At 33.2% G+C, this 16,760-nt stretch overlaps 2 protein-coding genes across 3 annotated transcripts; both read right to left on the bottom strand.

The window, feature by feature from the left end:
* Positions 1-55: 55 nt before the first annotated feature.
* Positions 56-955, bottom strand: LOC111416375 (uncharacterized). The gene is made up of 3 exons (XM_023048375.2): positions 869-955; positions 749-819; positions 56-500 (listed from the first exon to the last, which is right to left on the bottom strand). Exons 1-3 carry the CDS (start codon positions 887-889, stop codon positions 356-358), a joined length of 237 nt encoding a protein of 78 aa, XP_022904143.1. The 5' UTR covers positions 890-955; the 3' UTR covers positions 56-355.
* Positions 956-11,406: 10,451 nt separating this feature from the next.
* Positions 11,407-14,781, bottom strand: LOC139432616 (uncharacterized). Of its 2 annotated transcripts, XM_071201299.1 has the most exons (4): positions 14,594-14,781; positions 12,266-12,414; positions 12,116-12,186; positions 11,407-11,724 (listed from the first exon to the last, which is right to left on the bottom strand). In XM_071201299.1, exons 2-4 carry the CDS (start codon positions 12,278-12,280, stop codon positions 11,553-11,555), a joined length of 258 nt encoding a protein of 85 aa, XP_071057400.1. In that variant the 5' UTR covers positions 12,281-12,414; positions 14,594-14,781; the 3' UTR covers positions 11,407-11,552. The 2 variants fall into 2 exon arrangements, with proteins under 2 accessions (XP_071057400.1, XP_071057404.1); XM_071201303.1 differs by lacking the exon at positions 14,594-14,781 and having other exon boundaries at positions 12,266-12,953.
* Positions 14,782-16,760: the final 1,979 nt, after the last annotated feature.

The raw sequence follows: 16,760 nt of genomic DNA, 5'->3' as shown, positions 1-16,760 counted from the left end.
TTGATCATATCGTGCATATCAAATTTATTTTAAGACAAGGCAAAAAAATTAAACGTTTTGATAATAAAAAAATCAATTTTAATTTTGTACATCTTTTACAGGATACATTCATAAGTACAAATACACAAAAAATTATATTTACATTGACTATTAAAACAACGAATTTTTTGGCAACTACGAGGACATCAACGAAAAAAATTAACTTGATCTTCCTCGAACTTCACCTTATTATCGTAGCTTTCAAAGATTTTCTCTATTTGTAGAAGAAATCTCTTTGGAGCAATTAACTTATAGTACTAATTTATTATAACATTTTGTAATAATAAAAAGCGGTGTTGTAAACTTGTGAAAACTTCTACCACCAGCCTCCGTGAACGTGATGGTCAACATGCGGATGGACGTAGATCTTTTTAACAATCGGCACCGGGACGACCACGTTTCTTAAATGAGTGTGATGGACGGTGTGGACGTGGTATGGAACATGAATTATGTGATGTTCACTAAAAGAAATAAATTAATTAAGAATTTTGTGTAAGAATGTTAAGATCCGAGCAGGAAAAGAAAGTGAAATCCCCATATGTATCGAATTTAGAACCAATTTAAACTCGAACCTACTCAAAATTCAAGATACAACACCTTGTTTTAACCAAATACGAAAAAGGAAAGTGAGATTACATAAGGAAAAGTATTTTAATCTAAACTAAAATAAAAAGAAAGAAGATAAATAAATTAAAAAGAAAATACTTACTGATGCCCTCCCCATCCTCCAGGTGTTGGTGCACCAGCTACAAGAGCAAGTAACACAGCAACTAAAACCAACTAAAAAAAGAATTAAAATCACCAAAAAATAAATTGATTAATTTCTTACCAAACTTTTAACGAAGGCCATTTTAATATCTTTTTTGTGGCTAGTTCACAAGTTTACTAATATAAACACCGAAAGTATCCGTTATGGTATGATCACGGGTTGTCGTGGTTCTATATAAATAGTGGTCGATGACAAACCCCACCTTTGTCCGTTTTCAGAAGGTGGAAGCCTTCAGAAGCGTTACATAAAAAGGAAATAGGTTCCACTCTACGAAACGTGATTTACGTGCAATTCAATCCAGAACTTTTCGAATGTCAGGGTACCTACTCGTAGGGGTTACATAATTTTTTTTAACTCATAAACCGTTCGATTCTTTCGTTTGATCTTCGAGTGGGGCAAAGAACAAGGAAGAAAACGAATCGGAATATTAAAATCTCGATTTTGAAACGGACAGAGTATTCAAACGAAAGTTTAAAGGTCGTAAATTATATGCAATCAATTAACTTTGGTATTTAAGTGAAAAGTTTTATTACGATTTTCAACCGGGAAGAACACTAAAACATCTTTTGGAAAGCTTTTTGAAATTTAACCAAAAATTGTTTTTATTCAAAATATTCATAATTATTAAAATTTGTATGTACAGAAACGTTTCTTGTAAATTTCCGCGCACGTATTTAAAACATTAGACGACAATAGCAAGCTGTTGTGAAAGCAAAGCAGTTAAAATCTGGCGAGAATGGCGAAAATATGTATCAAAGAATATAAATTTACCTTAAAAATCGTAAAAAGAAAGTGAATTTTTTAAAAATTTTTATTCTAATTTAATTGTTTTTAATTCTTTGCGTAGCATCATTTAGGATGTTACAATAGTTCATTAATAAAACATCTAACACTTGTAATTAATTCAATTAGAAAGTGGGAAGATGAAATTTGAGTACGTAATGAATTGAAACTGAAATCATTTTGATAAGATATCTACTACGTGAATCTATTTATTTAATATTCAAAAGAAGAATTTTTTTTGAACGATGTAATAAGGAAAATTGCAAAAATTTCTTTTAACATCGGGAAATAACGACCTATATTTAACGGTTGAACAAAAAACGAAAACTAAATATGCGTGAAAACGACACATATTATGTTTGTTTTCCGCAAAATTATTTTTCCAGTACGTTGACGAACGAGAAATTTTTTCGGAAGATATTCCTTAACCATCGTGACATAATAATAATTAGATTTGCTGGAAATGAAGAATTCCAATATACAGGGTGTACAAAAAGTCAAATAATGGTTGTACAGGCTAAACTTAAACTTATCTTGAAAAAAATTTTAAATAAAAGTTACTTGAAACTATTTTCCGCATATCTTGGCGTAGAAATAAAATAAAAATGATGACGACAGTCTGAGTTACGACGTCTGAGTGTGTTTTTTAAATAGAACACCCTGTATATTTTAAGGTTTTTGGATTCCTTTTGACAAGGAGTTGCAAAATGCCATAAGGTTTTAATGCTTTAAACTGTAGTGTCTAAAACGTAGCGACAACCAAATTATAGCGTCATTATGGAATAGACAACCTAAGCCTTGACGTCACAGAGATGGGCGGATCCTATAGTGACTCCAAATAATTTCGTTGCTAACGATAAGTCGCCAAAAAATGTCATCATTTACTTTATTTTATTTTAACACTAATTGAAAATTGCATAACAAGTTATAACAAGTTGCAAACACAGTTAGCAACGAAACTGTTTGGAGTCAGTATAAGCTCTGCCCATCTCTGTGACGTCAAGGCTTAGGTTGTCTATTCCATAATGACGCCATAATTTGGTTATCGCTACATCAACTCTTTTTAAATAAAAAAGTTTCAATATCTCGAATACTATGCAGTTTAAAGCATTAAAACCTTATGGCATTTTGCAACACCTTGTCAAAAGGAATCCAAAAACGTTAAAATATACAGGCTGTTCCATTTAAAAAACACACTCACCATGTCGTAACTCAGACTGCCGTCAAGATTTTTATTTTATTTCTATGCCAAGATATGCGAAAAATTGTTTCAAGTCATTTTTATTTAAAACTTTTTTAATATCAATTGAAGTTTAAGCTGTAGAACCATTATTCCATACTTTTTGTACACCCTGTATATAAATAAAAGTTTAATTAGATGATGTTTATTACTTATATGAAAAGTTATAAATAACTTTCTCAAATCCCGTTCGAACTTATAAATATTTATGGGTTTTGGGAGAAGTTAAAAGGTGTAATTGACTAAATTATGTTGTTAATTAAGTAACTAAAGTTTGTGGTGTGATGTAATTTAAATTATTAACTGGTTCTTTAGAGAATCATTTTTTACTTTCTTACAATTTAGATGAATCATAATGAACTATATTCAAAAATGTTGTAAACAAGTTATGTAAAAATGTGAATTGTGTAAGAGAAATAAAATTTCTTTCGAAAATTTTTTGTATAACAGTCGTATTCTGGTTACGTGCTAAAGTGGAAGATTCTGCTATAAAATGGTGAAAGCGTCAGCTGCATTTTCAGGAAATTTATAAAATAAATTGTTTTATTTGTTTACATGAAACTATTTCGGGTATTATACCTCAACGTTTAGTATAATTCGGATCAAACTATCCAAACAAAATTATTATTACAGGGTAAGTCAAATATAAGCAATATTACATTACATTACATAAAGTATATATCGAGTAGGTGGACCAACCAACCTTGTACCGCGATCTCTAAGATCTATTGTACACCGATTGATAACATTATCAAATTTCACCGTGCACCATACCTTGTAGCTCGTGCCAATGTAGAGCTTTGAATGAACATTGGCTGAGATATGGAGTTTTAAAGAGCATAATAAAATTTGCCAAAAAATACTTCAAATCAGAATAACTCGAAAACGGAAAACGCTAGGTACCAATAACTTTTATCAAAGTCAACATATTTTTTCGCATTTAATTAAAACGTATAACAAAAAGTATAGCATTCTTTTGGACAAGACCTTTTTGGTAAAGTCCTTGTCATCGTAGCAAAATTGTTGTTGCAAAAGCTACGATTCATTGCTCGTGAATAAGGTGTACTTTATGGGAATGATATTTTGCGGGTTTTAAAATTTTGTGAACCGTTGATTTACTAATGTCCAAATTAGACCCAATACTCCTTACAGTAAGGCAAGGGTTTTCTTGCACATCCAAAACTACATTTTGTTGAACCTCCCCTGAAACATATGGGAAGCCACACTTCAAGATACTTTGGCTAATGAGTTGGCGATCAGAATATGTTGTATTAAAGCGGTCAGCTACATACTAAATCAGTTTTTGGCACTTAGAAAATTGTTTAAAATAAGACCATAACAACATATATATAAACTAACCGGCATAAAAAACCGGCCACTTTAAATTAGCCAACACTTCAAAGCTGGCTTTCTCGCGAACCGCGCATTCGATTTTGATGATTCTTTTTTTGATCGAAAGGTTGATTCTTTTGTAATAATCCTGCGATAGAAATTTTTATTCGGATATTAATTTGAGCATATACGGGCTGCAAGAATGAGAAAAACTTTTTTTTCTCGAAATTTCTAATACCCTGTGGGTTGCAACTGCTACAGCAGATGGTGTTAACTGGAATCAACGGAAGCCCAATCTTTTCTGAAGATCTTATTTTTTTATTCACTCTATTATCTCTATTACTAACGAAGATGCAATGTTTTAAAGCGAACGCCTGTAAAAACAAGACAAGCAAGCATAAAAAAATCTAAGGTGGCGCGCTAGGTAGCGTATGTCATTTGTTTCGAATAGTAAATTGACAGTTGTTAAAGATTTGTACAGTCTTTTAACATAATAGCAATCCCGTTGTCAGTAACTGATGTTGCGCGTATTGTTACTTTAATTGAGGATGGCAAAAGTCAGCAATACGTTGCCCATACGTTGGGTATACCCCCAACAACAGTTCAGGATGCCTGGAATCAATATGTGGAAACAGGAAATTTCACTAGGCGGCAAGGTTTCGGTAGAAGACGAGTGACAACAGCAGTTGATGACCGATTTATTGTTCTAAACACTCTGAGGAATCGTAGCACGACAGCTGTAGAAACTCGGCATCGTCTTCAAATGGTGCATGGGGTTGTCGTAAGTGAAAGAACTATTCGCCGAAGACTTGATAAAAGTGATCTGACTGCAAGAAGACCTGCCAAAAGACCTCGGCTGCTCCAGAGACATCGGCGAACACGTCTTCAATTTGGGCGCGTACATATGAATTAGGGAATGGAACAATGGGGTAAGGTGCTCTTCACCCCATTGTTCCACTGACGCGTCTCGATTTTGTGTCCGGTCACCTGATGGTCGAGAATGAGTGTGGAGACGTCGTAATGAAAGGTTTGCGACCTGCACAATTTCGGAAAGAGTACCTTTCCATGGAGGTTCTATTCCCATTTTATTGGTGACGTATTCATGCTAATGCATGACAATGCGCGACCGCACGTAGCACGTGTGGTTAACGAAAATCTTGATGAAGTAGGGTATTGAACGGATAGAGTGGCTAGCGTGCAGCCCGGACCTTAACCCTATCGAATATCTTTGGGACCAACTTGAGAGACGCATTCGTCATCGTCCTGTCCTACCGGACAACCTTCAAGAGTTACGAATTGCTTTTGAAGAAGAGTTTGCCGCAATTGCTCCCTGACATCAACAACATGCACCATTTGAAGACGACACCGAGCTTCTATAGCTGTCGTTCTACGATTGCTTAGAACAATAAAACTGTCATCAGCTACTATTGTCACTCGTCTTGTTTTCACAGGCGATCGCTTTAATATACTGCATCTTCGTTAGTAACAGAGATAATAAAGTGAATAAAAAAACAAAATGCTCAGAAAAGATTGGGCTTCCGTTGATTCCAGTTAACACCATCTGCTGTAGCAGTTGCACCCCACAGGGTATTACAAATTTCGAGAAAAAAAGGTTTTCTCATTCTTGCACCCCGTATATGCTCAAATTAATATCCGAATAAAAATTTCTATCGCAGGATTATTACAAAAGAATCAACCTTTCGATCAAAAGAAGAATCATCAAAATCGAATGAGTGGTTCGCGAGTAAGCCAGCTTTGAAATTGTGGCTACATTTTAGTGGCCGGTTTTTTTGCCGGTCAGTGTATATATATATATACAGGATGGTCCACTTAACGTAAGACAAGCGATTATCTCGAAATTATCTCTTGATTCGATATTTCCTGTGTTAGTGAAATCATTCACAACTCTATAAAAGGTACTTCTCGAAGGTGTATTTCGATCAGGAAAACGTTCTCGATACAAAGTTACACTATCAGCAACTTTTCTGTCACTTTCTCCATAAATAAAAATCATTTCGACTTTTTCTGCCACACTTAGAGTATCCATGATTTAATGACTTAGTTTAAGCACTTTGCTATAATGTAAAACGATTGAATGAATTCCAGAATTTGTTGCTAAGCAGTTTTTATGCAAATTTAGTTTTACCTGTTACATTTTAAAGCAATTCAACCAATTAAGTCTCTGAAAGCGATATTCTGAAAATGCCGACATAAGCAATTCCACGAACTCTTGTTTTTTTATGCGTTATTCTATTATCAAATTGACAAAGGCGGAGAAATGTCGGAATGGACCACTCTGTATATGCAAATGCAAAGGAGGTAGGCCAAGCAAAACATCCATTGCTAGAGCTGGCGTTGTGTTTTCCACACCAGAAATTGCCAATCCAGCTACTCGTTGAATTCGTGAAAGTTTATTGATAACTGAAGTCTGTCGGGCTATTGGGTTGGGTTGGGTTGAGAGAGAAGTGCCAAAACGAACTCGGGGTACTTTTAAACACTGATAATGTCATATAGCAGATGCTAGCCAGCGAGAGGAAGTGGAATGTCGTTTCGAGAATGATTGTGGAGATTCTCACCATAAAGGAGGAGTATGTGAGACACAGGGAGAGAGCAATGGGTAATAGTGACCACGTGAGAGGGACGGCGATTATCAGAGGGGAGGGCTCCGAGCTCTCCTCAACCAGGTATGAATAAAGGATGGAGTGTCGAAAGAAGAGGGACCAGTACTTAAGAGGTGAAAGAAGAAAAGAAGTTTGATAGAACTCCAAAGAAATGTCTTCTGGCGGTTCCGGAGGAAGACGAGGAAAGGGGTTTTTAGTGGATCGGGGATCCAATCATGAGCCCCAACCCCACACTATCCGGGCGCTCCTTTCGCCATATATATTTTACCCGTAAACTCCTTCACAAGCACTTTCTCTTCGCTCGCAACCACCACACCTATAGCTGTTCTTCAACTCCAACTAAGCCTTTATGTGTTTAAACCACGATAAGCAACATCCCTATTCAATACCGTCCATTTTCCTACAACATTCTTCTCGTTAGGGCTTTTACCCGCTTCCCTTCTGCCCTCCTTCCGCTAGCCACTACATCCCAGTTTTTGACCCCAGATCATTTTGAGAAAGTTTTGATTCAAATCTAATCAACTCTAATCAAAGTCTGTCAATTGGTTTTAGTTAATTCTTTTAAAAAATTCTTGAACTGACGATGAATTTCGACATTTACTCGAATAAAGTTTACGATTTTCAAAACGTTTTCAAATGTTAAATATTTATTTACATAATCGTGGAGAATTGTACTAGTATAAAGTTGGAAATTTTTGCATCTGTTTTCAATAGACCATAATAAGTCTTTGGTTTCATCAATAGGTAACTAATAATAATTTGGCTATAACATTGGCTATTTGACGGCTTAATGACATCAATGACATTTAAGTGGTGTTAAAGATTAACGAACCTTTGGCATAGAACGTTATATTACCTCAAATATAGAATGTGATTTTAAATTTATTTGAAAAGCTTAATAGCCGAAACCTAATCACAATTAACAAATTTAATTTAATTAATAATTTCTGAAAACCTCACTTTAATAATAAGATATGAGTCATTCTATTCAACTTAACTCAACCCAACTCAACTAGAATAGAGTAAGGTTGGGATCCTTTTCTTGTAGGATTCCTGACTGACTAAAACTCTTCTAACTGTCCCTGGTATTTCTTTAATGGTTATATCAATGTACAACGTAATTAGTACAACTTGTCCACACACTACCTTTTTGCAGCATTAGTATTTACCTTTGGTTCCATCTATCCTGTATATCTGAAAAAGATAAATTCCCTTTCTTGTTGACTTAACAGTCAAGGGATCAATATACAAAAGATAGTCAAACCTTGATTGAGTATCGAATTTGGATTCTTCTCCTGTAGGCTGAAACCCGTAAATCTTATTTTCCCTCTCATACTCAAGTTAACATCACCTTTCTGTGGTTACCTGATTGTACAGGTTTTAACAAAGAAGGCTCTGAAGAAGGTTAGAGGTCTAGGTTAGAGACGAGTTCTTCACTTGAGGTGTGGGCTGTGTTGCTATGTTGCAGATGTGATGAAATAATACATCTTCTTGTAAACCTCCCAACACTTCAACAATACCACTTGAACCATTCTACGATTCTATTTTTGGCCAATGTTATAACCAAAATGTTATATATAAATAAACAAGCAAAGACAAATATCAAATTTATATGATATCTTCAATCATATTTACAATAAGGAATACATTGATGTTATGTAAGCATTCTTGGCGAAATCCTTACATTACAAACATAACTTCATTGATGTTAGTAACCAAATGTGACATCTTTATATACCAGTGGTGTCTATAACGTCGATCGCAAAGCAGTTTTGAGTCGATCGCCAAGAAAATCATGAATCTGAAATATCTAATATTTGAGCCTCAGAGCAAAAAAAAAGGAAGGTTACTTTAAACCCTTCGGTCGATCTTGGCAAGACATTTATATAAAAAGTCGATTTTGATCAAAAATTAGTGGACACTACTGCTCTAAATCGATTAAACGTCAAAATTGTTGATTTTCGAAAATTAACTCAATCATAACTCAAAAACTAAAAGCGTTGGAGAAATACTTTTTATACATAAAACCTTAGTAATGGACCATAAAGACTAGATCCATAACAAGATTGAACCCAATTATCACCATTTTGTATTTATAAGCTCTAAATCGATTAAACATCAAAATTGTTGATTTTCGAAAATTAACTCAATTATAACTCAAAAACTAAAAGTGATGGGAAAATACTTTTTATACATAAAACCTTAGTAATGGGCCATAAAGACTAAATCCATAACAAGATTGAACTCAATTAGTACTATTTTTTATTTATAAGCTCTAAATCGATTAAACATCAAAATTGTTGATTTGCGAAAATTAACTCAATTTTAACCCAAAAACTAAAAGCGATGGGGAAATACTTTTTATACATAAAACCTTAGTAATGGACCATAAAGACTAGATCCATAAAAAGATTGAACCCAATTATTACTATTTTTTATTTATAAGCTCTAAATCGATTAAACATCAAAATTGTTGATTTTCGAAAATTAACTCAATTATAACTCAAAAACTAAAAGCAATAGGGAAATACTTTTTGTACATAAAACCTTAGTAATGGGCCATAAAAACTAAATCTATAACAATATTGAACCCAATTATTACTATTTCTTATTTATAAGCTCTAAATCGATTAAACATCAAAATTGTTGATTTTCGAAAATTAACTCAATTGTAATAACTCAAAAACTAAAAGCGATGGGGAAATACTTTTTATACATAAAACCTTAGTAATGGGCCATAAAGACTAAATCCATAACAAGATTGAACCTAATTATTACCATTTTTTATTTACAAGCTCTAAATCGATTAAACATCAAAATTGTCGATTTTCGAAAATTAACTCAATTATAACTCAAAAACTAAAAGCAATAGGGAAATACTTTTTATACATAAAACCTTAGTAATGGGCCATAAAAACTAAATCCTTAACAAGATTGAAACCAATTATTACTATTTTTTATTTATAAGCTCTAAATCGATTAAACATCATTATTGTTGATTTTCAAAAATTAACTCAATTATAACTCAAAAACTAAAAGCAATGGGGAAATACTTTTTATACATAAAACCTTAGTAATGGGCCATAAAAACTGAATCCATAACAAGATTGAACCCAATTATTACTATTTTTTATTTATAAGCTCTAAATCGATTAAACATCAAAATTGTTGATTTTCGAAAATTAACTCAATTATAACTCAAAAACTAAAAGCGCTGCGGAAATACTTTTTATATATAAAACCTTAGTAATGGGCCATAAAGATTAAATCCATAACAAGATTGAACCCAATTATTACCATTTTTTATTTATAAGCTCTAAATCGATTAAACATCAAAATTGTTGATTTTCGAAAATTAACTCAATTATAACTCAAAAACTAAAAGCAATAGGGAAATACTTTTTATACATAAAACCTTAGTAATGGGCCATAAAAACTAAATCTATAACAAGATTGAACCCAATTATTACCATTTTTTATTTATAAGCTCTAAATCGATTAAACATCAAAATTGTTGATTTTCGAAAATTAACTCAATTGTAATAACTCAAAAACTAAAAGCGATGGGGAAATACTTTTTATACATAAAACCTTAGTAATGGGCCATAAAGACTAAATCCATAACAAGATTGAACCCAATGATTACCATTTTTTATTTACAAGCTCTAAATCGATTAAACATCAAAATAGTTGATTTTCGAAAATTAACTAATTATAACTCAAAAACTAAAAGCGATGGGAAAATACTTTTTATACATAAAACCTTAGTAATGGGCCATAAAGACTAAATCCATAACAAGATTGAACCCAATTATTACCATTTTTTATTTACAAACTCTAAATCGATTAAACATCAAAATTGTTGATTTTCGAAAATTAACTCAATTATAACTCAAAAACTAAAAGCAATAGGGAAATACTTTTTGCACATAAAACCTTAGTAATGGGCCATAAAAACTAAATCCATAACAAGATTGAAACCAATTATTACTATTTTTTATTTATAAGCTCTAAATCGATTAAACATCAAAATTGTTGATTTTCGAAAATTAACTCAATTATAACTCAAAAACTAAAAGCGATGCGGAAATACTTTTTATATATAAAACCTTAGTAATGGGCCATAAAGACTAAATCCATAACAAGATTGAACCCAATTATTACCATTTTTTATTTATAAGCTCTAAATCGATTAAACATCAAAATTGTTGATTTTCGAAAATTAACTCAATTATAACTCAAAAACTAAAGGCAATGGGGAAAAACTTTTTATACATAAAACCTTAGTAATGGACCATAAAGACTAGATCCATAAAAAGATTGAACCCAATTGTTACCATTTTTTATTTATAAGCTCTAAATCAGTGGTGACCATAACGTCGATTGCCAAAAAAAAAGCATGAATCTGAAATATCTATATCTGGGCCTCAGAGCAAAAAAAAAGGAAAGTTACTTTAAACCCTTCGGTCGAAAGAGTCCGAATCAAAAATTAGTGGACAACACTGTTATATACGGTCATTGATCTTTTTCTATAAAAAAAATAGCGTACTTACCTTTTGCACATCTACGATCTCTCTTTGATGCGTAACTTTTGCAAAAAAATTTCAAAATATACAATTATGTACAACGAAAAATAAAATTATTTATTATTAAAAACGTACTTAAACTTAATAGAGGTACTTAGTTCTTAATCCTTAAATTCTAAATATTTGTCAACAACTTATAACAACTTAAAAATTTCAAAAACAAACACTCCTAAACGTTTTTATCAATCATACGAAGAAAATCCATGCAAATCCGACGACGTAAACATGTGATCATGATCCGACATTTCTTCCGGTTCATTCTCTTTTTCATGAAAGTAATGGTGATGTTCGGGAATGGTTACATATTTTGTAATATAAACTTTTTTTATTTTTGTTGGGACGTGAATTTTTACCCTAAAATCATAATTAAATATAACGTTAAGTAATTAAAACGATTTAAAATGTTTAAATTAATAAATCATTCAAGTTTCATTCGAATCGAACAATCGAGTAAAGTGAAACCTGAAAAAATGTTGTTTTATGTTGCTTTCTTTCAAACCATTAACATCTGCTACAACCGCTTATAGTTGAAAACAACATTTTATAACATCACTTTATGTCGTCAATTAACGTGTTTTATTTTCACTTCAAATGCAATCACTCTAAACTGGTTTAAAAATAAACCATAATACCTTTTGGGATTGATCAATTATCTTAACTTTCTTTTAACAAATCGATTTTTCAAAAAAATTTTTTTTTGTTAGAAAGAATTTGTTATAACTTCTAATCTATAAAAATAAATTACCTTGTTGGGATGGCATCAACAATTTTAATACATTTTAATAAATAAATAATTGTGACAGCAACGAAAATGGTCTAAAATAAAATTAAGAAATTAGAAAATTATTAAAATAAATTTTTTTGTTGATAAATTGAGAAATATTGAAGAACTTACTGGTATTAATTTCATCTCGGCTCAACTCTCAATGTCGCAATGTCAAGTTCACCACACGTTTCTCCACTATCGAAGAAACGAGTTCGAAAGAATGTCCGGAACTTTATATATACGGGGAGAAGAGACATCCAGCGGAAGTGGGGAAGTAACTACAATTAAGTACATTTTATTGAACATCGGTGAAATTCAATACCTCTGCTCTCAGATGAAGAGATGATCTAAACTAACGATATTGAAAGTTCTTTTTTATTTTTAACTTATCTGTTATTAAAGGCTTCTAAGGTGTAACATTTGTATTCATTAACATTGTGTTTTATTCATGCTTGTGTATGTTGAATAAAAACAATCTTTAAAATGTTTAGGGATAAAAAGTTTATATATAATTCTTATACTAATAAAAATTGTTACTTTGTTCAATGATGTAATAAGATAGAAATGTAAGAATGTATCAAAAAATGAGCATATATTGTTGAAAGGAGCGTTACAAGTTCTGGAAGAGTCGCTTAAAGTGTATTTGAAAGTGGCATATTTCTCAACCGGACAGTTTTGCTTCCTGTACTGTTAACTCTTTCAGACAAGGAAGCATTTTTACAACCGCTCCTATCGTGAAAAGAGAGATCAGTAACCATATAAAACATGTTCAAAAAAAAAATGTTACTTGAAAGAAAAAAGTGAACGTTTAAGAAACGTATAAAAAAAATCTTTGGAAAAAAAATAAAGTTACAACTTTGAAAATTTTATCTAAAAACTAGAAAATTAACGTAAAATTCTTTTATCTACGACTGCTTGGATAAGTCATCATTACCGCACTCATTTGAGGTGATTTGAGTTACGTAATGAAGTTCATTACCGCACTGGTTTCATTACGTAACGCATTTTTAGCCTAATCAGAACAGACTTAATTTATTGAAACGAGCAACAATACAAAAGAAAAAGTGCTATCTACTTACAGAGAAACAATACTATTTATTATAAACATTAATTGTTATGTTTTTACATTTCAAAACACTTATTCCAGATGAGTAAACATGTTGTTGAAACTGACAATTCAAAATTGTCAACAATCATTTGAAAGTATTTTTATAAATGTCAAATAGACTTTTCTAAAGAAATTGATTTTTTAGTAATTTTTAGCAGCCGTAGATAAAATGCTGTATATCACACGTGGGCTAGAGCGTGGGAATAAATTGGAAGATGAACTGTGAAGGTTAATGGCCAAAGAAGGGGTTCACTTAGGACACCATCACTTTTTCTCAATGTGTTAGACTCAAAGAATGTGTTAAGATATGGAAAGTATCTTAGAACGACGCCAGATATTTAAAGAATTAACTTCTTTTTTATTCTGTTCCTCACTTTTCGTTGCCTAATTTCTGTCCATGTCCGAGACTCCTGTAAAAACTTTGAATCGCTGATACCCTATGTGGCTGATTAATCCAACGAGAGAAATACCTGATCTTAGCTCCACGTTTCCCGAGAGAACTTGATTACAGATAAAATTCAAATCAAACATTCTGCAAAGACAGACGCAATATCTGCAAGACTAAAATTCTAAGTAATACTGATTTTTATAGATGAAGTGAAAAATTCTTTCACTTTTAGAAATGAAGTCACAACGCAAACTATTTTCTGCAAATGAGAAAAATGTCTATTTGAGGAATTTGATGTTTTAATCGGAAACCACAACAAGCAGTGAGCTCCCAATGCGTGCTGTGTCATCTGTAGCATAATATTGGTTCAATACAAAAAAGGAAGAGAAAAAGAACGCTTTTTATAGTTTCAATTGTATCGGGAAAATTCACCAATCATTTTGATGTTTTCAATTTTGAAGAAAACAAAGACTGAAGTAATTCTAAAAGTGAAAATTGACAAAGCTAACTTACCATCACCGACTACGAGTTTGACCATGAAATTGGACACAATCATATAGTTTGATTTACAATGATTAACAAAGATTCTAAGCTTGAGGCATGGTTAGAGGCGACGAAGACAGTGAAGAAGAAGCTATGGAAGATAATAAACGACGTATGGATAGGGGAGAGGTTTCCGGACAGGTGGAGGATGGGGATAATATGGCCACTGTATAAAAAGGGTGGTGAGCAATTATAGAGGGATCACCCTGTTGGACTCAACTTTCAAAATTTATGCAAAGATACTGCTGGGGAGGTTGGAAGAGGAAATGGAGAGGGGGGAATTGTTGCCGGATGGGCAGACGGGATTCAGGAAGGGAAGAGGGGCAATATATACAAAGATTCTAAGCAAACCAAGACAAAAAGAAAGCAACCCAAAACTAAACCAATGGTAAACAAAGACAACCTAAAGGATCTTTACCAGCTCAACTCGATTCCAATAACTCATCTCCAAAGCAAGCCAATACAAACTCTCGCTCTCATCTCTGCACTCTATCACCAATCCATCCATTTCGTGTCAGCACTGTTCCTCACCATTTCGGTGGTTACACCATGAAACGGTAAAACAAATCATCAACTTTTTGAAATTCATCAATAGTTAAACTTACCCGGTCGAGGGGGAAGTCACCCATCGTCTTGATAGTGGTTATGTGATCCATGTAAATAAGAAATGCATAAATTTTTTGAAATGTTTTACCAAAATGACTTACCCGGTCGAAGGGGAAACATCCCCCTCTTCTCCTCCTCGCTCGTCCTCGTCATGCACCTCCGTTGCGGTACCATCAGCCTCCCTCTCTGCCCGTTCTCTTCTCCACTCCTCTTCTTGTTTGGTCTTCATAATGTTTCTGAGGTACCCTCCAATTTCCTCTCAGGTCTCGCCATCGGCTAACGTTAGTGTCCCGATATTATGTTTGGTTACCGTTTCCCGACACACTTCGAAGCAACTATTCCTGTCCGCCGCAAACTTCGAGCAGTGGAACACCGTATGCTCCGGTGTATCCACTGACTCACAGAACCAACACTGTGCAGATGATGCTTTCCCGATCTTACACAAATATGTTCCGAAAATACCGTGGCCTGTTATCACCTGTGTTAGGAAGTAATCTACTTCCCCCCACTTTCTCTCCATCCATGGTTTCACCTTCGGTATAATAGTCCTGGCCCATCCGTCATACTGATACCACCTATTCTGCTATTCGTGAAGGGGGAGATGTGAAAGTGCCATATTCCACACACAATCCTCATGCTTTGGGAATAACTTGACCATCTATTGCAGTATTACCTAATCGCTTATAGTTTCTCTCTTCCGAAGTTTCAGCTTATTCATAACTCAGGCCTTTCCCAAATATCCTCATTCAGCTCCTCACACAATTCCTTCCATTCGAACTTCTTGCTCTCATTTATCAGCAGTTTCACCACTTTTTTTCTCAGTCTTCCAACATACCTTCACTTCGGTCAGTTCTTCGGTCATACCTGTCCTTCCTCTCTCTCTCGTTATATCCAACCCAACCTATCCCATTGTAATAAAAACATATCACATTATTAATAATTCAACCCAATTCATTATAATTCAAAGGTAACATGTAGTTGGGTTGGGCGGTTTCTTTCACTTCCACTGCTTTCACAAAGTGTAAAGTAAGTAAATCCAACTCCAAGGCATGTTAACTGTTGAGTAAATTTGACACCTAGTTGGGTTGATTGATTCAGCACAAATTAAGCTGACTCAATCCAAACCAATCCAACCTATGCCATTGTAATTGAAACTTAACACGTGATAGGGTTGGGTTGGTTTAGGAACCCTGATTAGAAAAAGATACACCAACACTTCGTTGACAGAATGTGGATAGCACCAGATATAATTGAGAACTCATAAGAAAACGAATACAATTCTTTTACGTAATGTAGTAAAATAGGCAAGCCCAGTCTAAAGCAAGCCATACAAACTACACAGCAACTTGACCATAAAACAACCCAACTTCAAAGAAATGTAACCCTCAAAACATTCCAACCTAAGTTTTTTTTATTTAGTTTTAGTATTTTAGTGGGATTTTAAGGAAAATTTATAAAATATTGCTGTTTTCTTTGTTTGTGGGATAATCGTGCAAAGGAGAGAATTTCAAAAGAGATCTCAAAATGTTAAGTATAGTTAAGTATAACTTATTCTTATGAAAAAGTTTGTGAAAGCTATGAATAAAGACAGTGAAGGATTTAAATACTTCATACAAGTCTTCCCCAGTTAAGAGTCACAAATTAAAAAGGAGTAATTTTATTTGGCTACAAATTAGAAAATAGCTTAACAATATTAATTTTATAGAAAAGTTTATCAGCCAAAATTGTGGCCTTGAAACTCATTTGTAAGTGTATTGAAGGGATTCTTAGATTTCCTACAAACGAATGAATACTATTAAACATTCACTTTCACCATTACCGTTTATCATTGTTTCATTACAGAGAGAAACACAAATATGGTTGAATGTATTGAAAAACCACATGGAACTACGTTCACGCTGACTGCAAGTCAAGCAATTACAAAACTTTTATATCCTGAAAATCAGGAAAAAGACAAATTCTATAGAAAATTCTGATAA

Source organism: Onthophagus taurus, chromosome 1 (assembly GCF_036711975.1).
Source record: "Onthophagus taurus isolate NC chromosome 1, IU_Otau_3.0, whole genome shotgun sequence".
Lineage (NCBI taxonomy): Eukaryota > Metazoa > Arthropoda > Insecta > Coleoptera > Scarabaeidae > Onthophagus > Onthophagus taurus.
This window is presented reverse-complemented; position numbering and strand designations above follow the sequence as displayed.

Bases quoted from the DNA above. Each gene is read 5' to 3' on its own strand.
- LOC111416375 (XM_023048375.2), bottom strand. From the start codon at position 889: ATGGCCTTCGTTAAAAGTTTG. The intron at 820-868 runs GTAAGAAATTAA...TTCTTTTTTTAG, and splicing joins TGGCCTTCGTTAAAAGTTTG to TTGGTTTTAGTTGCTGTGTT. The intron at 501-748 runs GTAAGTATTTTC...TATTTCTTTTAG, and splicing joins GGAGGATGGGGAGGGCATCA to TGAACATCACATAATTCATG.
- LOC139432616 (XM_071201299.1), bottom strand. The intron at 11,725-12,115 runs GTAATTTATTTT...TTATGATTTTAG, and splicing joins GTTGATGCCATCCCAACAAG to GGTAAAAATTCACGTCCCAA.